A 7814-nucleotide genomic window follows, 5' to 3' on the forward strand; every position below is an offset into this window, starting at 1 on the left:
TTCGTTCGTTTACACGTTCGTTCGTTCGTTCGTTTGTTCGTTCGTTCGTTCGTTCGTACGTACGTTCGTTCATACGTTCGTTCGTTTACACGTTCGTTCGTTCGTTCACTCGTTCGTTCGTCCGTTCGATCACTCGTTCACTCGTTTGTTTACTCGTTTGTTCTCATTCGTTTTCTTTCGCTTGTTCTTTCTTGCGTCCTCTTATGTACAAGCACATACTTCAAATTACGGTAAATATTTTAATAAAACATATGTGACCGCATTTAATGAAACCTACCGGGCATAAGTGTAGTGTACATTGTTATTATACATATTATTTGTTCTAGATAAACATGGTGGTTAGTATAAATTCTTGTTAAAGGTGAAGGCTGGCCACATAGACTGCAACTTGCTCCCCCATCGCATCTGCCTTCTAGACTGGCCTAAATATTTATTCTGATTAAATAACGGTAGTTTGTAGATATTATTTTTATTCAATCTCTCTCGCCGTCTCTCTCTCTCTCACCGTCTCTCTCTCTCACCGTCTCTCTCTCTCGCTTTCTGTCTCTCTCTCGCTTTCTGTCTCTCTCTCGCTTTCTGTCTCTCTCTCGCTTTCTGTCTCTCTCTCGCTTTCTGTCTCTCTCTCGCTTTCTGTCTCTCTCTCGCTTTCTGTCTCTCTCTCGCTTTCTGTCTCTCTCTCTCGCTTTCTGTATGTCTCTCTCGTTTTCTGTATGTCTCTCTCGCTTTCTCTCCATCACTCACTCTTTCTGTCTCTCCATCACTCACTCTTTCTGTCTCTCCATCACTCACTCTTTCTGTCTGTCTCTCTCTCCATCACTCTTTCTGTCTCTCTTTCTCTCTCGATCTCACTCTCTCTCCCTCTGTGTCCATCTATCTCTCTCTCTGTGTCCATCTCTATCTCTCTCTCTCTGTCCATCTCTCTCTCTCTCTCTCTCTCTCTCTGTCCATTTCACTCTCCCTATCGGTCTCGTTCTCTCTCTCTCTCTCTCTCTCTCTCTATCGCTTGTTCTCTCTCTCTCCCTCTCTTCGACTCCCTACCTCCCTGTTTCTCCCCCCCTCGCTCCCTCCCTGGCATAATAGAAGAAAAAGAAAGCACACCATGGCAACAAGAATATATACTGATATGTAAATATTAGCTCAAACGTTGAATTTCTGATGAAGATTTTCTGCACTTGTCATCTGTCGTTTCATCTGAATATTCTTTTGCTTGTATTGCATGAATACTCCTTGTATTAATGTAGCAGTAAATTATGTTCCTATACATAAAGCAAGCCTTCTCCCACTCTTGCAACATTACCAATGCCTTTCTCTACGAAGTTCCCTGGTACTTTTTCTGTTAGTCCACATTTGCAGTGATGAAAAGACTTTCAACTTACCTTCTTTATGAAAATTCCAACATAAATCCTACAGCTTCAAAATCTTGGCTGCCCTTTAACCAGTTATTTGCCTTTTTTTTTTCTTTCATTTCTCAGAGAACCAGTTGACAGAAGGGTCAGAAGTTTTGACTTACCAAGACAAAATCAGCATTGAACGAAGAGATAGTTTATTGTACCAATTCTACAAACAGAACATCTTCTGTGATGTGACTCTGGTGGTTGGTAAAACTCACATTCGAACACACAGTGTTATTTTGGTCTCTGCGTCCGAATATTTCCAAGGAATGTTTGCTTCCAGTTGCCAAGAAAGTAACAGCAAAATTATCGATTACACAGACATGTTTGCAGATGCAGATGTCTTGAAGTCCATTATTGAATATATGTATACCGGGGAAATTTCTTTGAAGATAGATTCCATTGTCGAGGTGCTTCACGCCTCAGAATATTTTTTGTTAACAATGCTAAAATGGATTTGTTCAGAATTCCTGGCTTTAAATTTGAAGCCTTTAAATTCTCTGATGACTTGGAAACTTAGTCACTTGTACAACCTAAAACAATTGAAGGTAATCGTTGGTGCACTTTTAGAAGAAGTATTTTGTAGGGAAGTTGTTGAAAATACTGATATGAGGCATTTTCCTGCCTTTTGTATCCAAGAACTGATCGATCACCAATCAGTATTTCGTTGGTCAAAACCTGAAGATATCATTTTCTTGATTACAAAGTGGTTAGGTGTAGATGATAACAGACGGATCAGTGCAAAGAAATTATTGCTGAACTATTTAGAAAAACGAGGATTTAACTCAATCTTATACAGAGTCAATAGAATAACACAGCTGAAACCATTTTCTCATAATAATACTGGCTTTTCCAAAATGAATTCGGTGGAAATTAAAAATAATTTAAAACAAGAAAACAAATTTTTTCAACGGCAGCAAGATACGTGGACTATTCTGATTGGTGAAAAATTGCTGCCAGAAGCAGTAAGTTTTTTCTGTGAAAAATCCCAAAATTGGATTGTTAAAACTCTTCCGAATCTCTCCGGTGTGCCACTCGGAATAGTTGATGGAAATTATTTAGTCTTGCATATTTCAGAACAGCTTGGTATTGAACTTGTGAATCTTACAACACAGCGTAAGTATATTATTAGATCCACCGTGTTCTCTGATCTGCTTTCCGAATCAAGAACTCGTTCTGAAACATGTAAAATTGTATTTTATTGCTATTCCGGTAAAATATATGCAAATTTTATGAAGGTCTGTGAAAATCCAGTTAGATCATTGTGCCTTCGCATATTCAATTATAATATTATCAGTGATAATTGGAGCCAAATTGGCTCCCTCAGAGAAAATCTGAATACTTATTGTCATTTTGACAACTGTTCATTCTATTTTAGGGAATGGCATTTAATCATTCCTTTTGATGGACATTTATTCTTTGGAATCGGACTCCAGACAAGCCGAACACAGAACATTTCTGAAAGCACTCCAGTAGAAGTTGACTGTGACAAAGAGCAGATAATTTTAATAAAATGTAACTTAAATAAAGTTATTTGTCATGTTTGGTGTACCAGAGTATTGAAGAATTTTGAATATTCTGGATTCTCGTCTGCTTTTATTTTGAAAAACAGAATAATTTTTATAGAACCAGCTTCAGAACAGAAACTGTTTAATCCCAGTGACTTCTCTCGAACTATAGTAACTATAGAATGTTATTCTGTTGAATTAGAATCAAAGAACTGGATTCGAGAACGATTTAACATTCCTATTCCTGAAATGTCCTTCTTACCTCTCGATCTGTTTAAATTTACTAATGTGAAATTTCCTTCGTTTATTTCTAAGATTGTAGATCAAAAAATTGTTTTGGCAGTTCACAAAGCCCCTTACATATTTCAAATCTATGTATTCGATCTCTTAAGTTATAGTTGGACCACTTTACCGCCATGCAATCTTCCTGCAGTATCACAGATAAAATTGTCGTACACAAGATCTTATAAACCAATCTGCCAGTTAGTGAAACATACTTCAGAAAAGAACTTGTTATTGACAAACAGCATACCTTTTCACTCCATCTCTCTTGGAGTAAAGCAAGATTCTGAATTGTAACATCTCAAACAATTACATCAAAGGAAGGTCATTTTAGCCATTCAAGAACAAAGGCAAAATATTGAATTCACTTTTGGTTATTTCTGAATATTACTGTTTACTATAGAGTATCAGGAAGTTTTGTTGCTCTTCTGCATCCTGGTCCTCAAACAATTTCACTGGAACTCCTTTTGTGTTAGTCACCAGATCAGAGAATGTGACAAAATTTTCACATTTATAATAGAATTAAGTTCTTGTGTTCTTAAATAACTAAAGTGATTCTTCCATGCTCTAACTGCAGATTGAATTACATGTTTTATTAACTCTGTGAATACAGAGTTCCTGACTGCCATTTAACCAAAATTTCTTGTGGTTCAAATTCCATCAAAGTTAACTGGGTTCATGAGATTAAAATCCAAATATTTTTTATCAAGTCAGCTACTCTACTTTCAGACGCAGAATATCGGTCCCAGCATATGCTGATTATGTTCAAAGGATTAATATATCAATCTCTGTAGCTAAAACTGAATTATATTTCCATAGAACTCTTTTACAAATATGCCTGGTGGTATTCAACTTGAAAATGCATGTTATAAATTAAAATACTTCAATAAATAAATTTCAAACATTTTTCTTTATTTGCTGATGCAAACCATCATGAGCTAGAGTTACAGGTACATGGCATGAACTAGAAGTTAGGGTATTGGTCTCGTATACGGAGCTATACAGGTACAGCTAAGTATACAACAATGACTTGGGGGTGAAGGTTATCTCTGTGACTGACTGGCACGCCATTTCAGGTGGAAACTTCTCTTAGCGTAAAGTCCTGAAAATCTGAATGAGCCCTGTAGTTTCAAAACAGTTTTTAAACAATTACAATTAATTATTTGATTCATTAAAAAGTGGTGAGCTGGAAGAATCACTGGTGCATTGGATAAATTCTGTTGCAGTATTTTTTCCGAGGTCTTTTACATTTTGAATTCAAATCCTAGCAAGGTCGACTTTGCTTTTATTCTTACAAAGTAGATAAAATAAAAACCAGTCAAGTACTGGGGTCAATGGTGTAGTCTAATCCCGTTTCCCTCAAAATGCGCTGACATTGTGTGTAAATTAAGTCATAATTATTCATTAAATAAAAGATATCATGAATTAAATTTTATTGTTTTTGAAATTAAAATTTAATTTTAAAAGCATATGTTTAAAAAATTTTTAATGTATTTTCAAAATTTTAATTTTTTCTATTTAACTGTGATTATTAAATGCTATATTGATTTCTTTGAAATTTTACCAGATTCATACAAATTTTAGGCTTAATCCAGAATCATTATCAGTTTAATTCAGAACAACTGTCAATTTTGCTGAGATTATCCATAGATGAGTCAGTTTAGCTTATCGGTTGCATAACATTACACTATTAGAAAAGTATTTTCCTGTTCTACTTAAATGTGTTCTTGTGTCTGAATGGGGAATATTGTTTTTGAGAGGTAATATTTATCCTCACTTAAATGTTGATGTTCTGTTAGAACAAGATTTACTGCAATAGCTACTGAGAGAAATTCTCATATTGGCTTTTGGTGCAAAATGCATGCTTGTAGGGAGATAACCCCTCATCATTTCTAGTGCTGAGACCACCAGATCACATGATTTTGACCTTTCTTGGTCTCGTCAATGCTGGACTCTCGACCACTAGAGACAGCAGTGACCCCTCTTCCCTCTGTTGGTATATAGCAAAACTGACAGAACAGGTGCTGTGGTTGTGATAAGCCAGCATGTAATGGTCATAGTTAAATAAATAGAAAAATACTTAAAATTATGAAAATGTATTTAAAATATATTTTTTATGGCAGAATTGTTAGAGTATTGGACACAAAGCCTTGCAGTATATGTACCTGCTTTTTATCTTCTTGCAGAAGCCAACTTTGTCTTTCATTGTTTCAGGGTTGTTAACATTAACAACAACTAAAGAAAAAAATCAAGTACCAAAACCTATGGAATTGACTAACCCATTCCTCTTAAAATTGTTGTTTTGTGTTTAAATCAAAAACTGAGATTACCTCCTTTAACTCCTCTTTCAATCTTAACTGGTACATGGACTTCTTGATAGTGTCATCTCAACAGTAACTCTTTATTGCTAACCTTTTAATACTATTTTTTTTTTCTTTTTCATCATTACAAGACTTTACGTTGTTCTTTCACTGTGACTGATAAGGTAATGAAATGAGATGCTGGATAAAGTGAAATTGGTGGCATAGAAGTAAGAGCGGAAATATTTTCAAGCCAGAAACCTGGCCCAAATGCAAGCAATAAATTGGATCCTGGATTCTAAAAAGTGCTGAAGGTACTAGAGGGTTCTGTTAGACTTAACTCTGTTGCTCAGTACTGGAAGAGTATTTTTCATCACGGACAGGTGAATTTTGGAAAAGGGGCTTTGCAAGCGTACCAGATTGATGGAAGAGCATTGAAGGGGAGTATATTTTGGATTAAAAAACAGCTTTATCGTTAATTTTGAAAAAATAAGAGGTATAAAAAATTCATTATTTATGGAATTACCCAATACTTACTGTTCTCCCAATATACTGGATTGGTATCGGTGGTGGTCATCGACCCATGAAAGGCAAAGTTGACTTTGGCGGGATTTGAACCCAGAATGTTGAGTTGGTACACATATGGTGTAAAGCATTGTATCTGATTCTCTAAGGGTTGTATCAATTTGCTGCTAATGTACCAAGTTTCACTTTTTGTCTGTGGGAAGTATCTGTAAAAGATTATCTGATATTCTCAATAGAGATTTTCTTTTCAAACCCATTTCCATGCTCGTCCATCAGAGCGATTAGGACCAGCTAGTCATCTTTAAGGATGACTGATGACTTGTGAGATGCTTCACTTTAAACAAAGTGAAAAAGTGTTGTGCACCGTCAAACACTATCTTGTCCATAACCATCTTTATTTACTCCAGTGGCAAGACCAAGTCAAGACGGTTAGGGTGGAGACAGATGCAGTGGGGGTAGGAAGGTGTCTTATTTGCTTCATCTTGCTCTCTGTACTCCACAATGCGTTGCTGCAGCCACCCTCCCCTCCACTGAAACATGAAAGTTTCTTTACTGGCTCCATCGTATCACATCTTCACATGTATAGGATCGAGTCTTCACATGTGGGGAAGCCCTAATATGCTAATTAACCCAAGTGCACTGACAGGTGCTTCTACCCCGTGTCAGTGTAGATTTGGGAACAATAGAAGCATTCCTAGGTTGAGAGGTGGTTCCATGCTCCTTAAAATCCTGGAATTCCTGAACTAGGGCCCCATTTTCAGATGTAGTTTTTTAAGTCAATCTTACATAAATCATTGAATCTGTGCCTTCGGACTTTCAATGTTTCCAAAACGGTTAATATGTCATTGTTACTCTGGATTGACTTGTGAAGCAAACTTGAAGAAACCATCTGAGCAATGACTTTATAGAAATCTGAACCCACAGTTTCAAATAAAACTCTTAGAGGTATCCTTTTTTTTTTTTATTTTTTTGTATTGCGAAATAATTGCTGAAGATATATTCAGTTTTTTATTCTAAAATCTGTTTTCCTCTCTTTTAATCAATTATAATTTGAAGCTAGTGGATCGGCGTTTTCACCTGACCTGTTTTAGGTTTTCTATAGAATAGGTTGTGGGGTAAAAAAATTTAGCAGCTGCTTGACCGTGTTTACAATATCAGCATCGTTTTTCATTTCCATTGAAATAGATTGGCTTCAGTATAATGACCATCATAGCTTTTGCTGATAGACTGTTGTTTCTGGTCTACATCTCTTCATTTGAAAACATCCATATAGAGACTACTTCCCTCAGGCACAAGGTCAGTTTTAAGGGAGTTATAGACAATTTAACTATCTATTGCTGTTTAGCACCAAGTAAATTCTGAATAGACCTATGATTAAAAACACTTATTTAAGCCTAAAGACTTAAGTCAATATTACAAGCTTCAGATGGTGTAGATTCTGATTATATTGGAATATGTGATGAAAAATTTTTTTTCCAAGAGGAGGGTGAGGAGTTTTGGAAAAGTCACACGAGAAGGCTTTCTTTACTCGTAACTTTCAGAAAAATGGGCAATTTTTTCTGAAAGCTCATTCATAAGAATTTTCTGAAGCTCCTCTCCCCACTTACAGAAAACTTTTTCACAATAAATTCCAACATAATTGGAATCTACAATATCTGAAGCATATTTGTAGAAAATTTCATTAAAACATATCCATTTTTCTGGAAGTTATGAAGAAACAAAGTCGGTAGGTGGGGGACAAACATGTGTAGGAAAGCCTTATTGTGAATATATATATATATATATATATATATATATATATATATATA

General features: G+C 35.7%; 1 protein-coding gene across 2 annotated transcripts in view; it reads left to right on the forward strand.

Moving 5' to 3' along the window:
- The window catches only part of LOC106867820 (kelch-like protein 11), an 11616-nt gene extending 5783 nt beyond the window's left edge, over positions 1–5833 (forward strand). Inside the window, exons 2-3 of one of the 2 annotated variants that reach the window (XM_052976053.1) lie at positions 1473–2507; positions 5634–5833. In XM_052976053.1, the coding sequence (XP_052832013.1) occupies positions 1473–2507; positions 5634–5662 (1064 nt within the window). In that variant the 3' untranslated portion in view covers positions 5663–5833. Of the gene's footprint in view, positions 1–1472; positions 4612–5633 lie in introns of those variants that run through there. The other variant, XM_014912842.2, reaches the window with a different exon arrangement.
- The last annotated feature ends 1981 nt before the right edge of the window (positions 5834–7814 follow it).

Source organism: Octopus bimaculoides, chromosome 23 (assembly GCF_001194135.2).
Source record: "Octopus bimaculoides isolate UCB-OBI-ISO-001 chromosome 23, ASM119413v2, whole genome shotgun sequence".
NCBI lineage: Eukaryota > Metazoa > Mollusca > Cephalopoda > Octopoda > Octopodidae > Octopus > Octopus bimaculoides.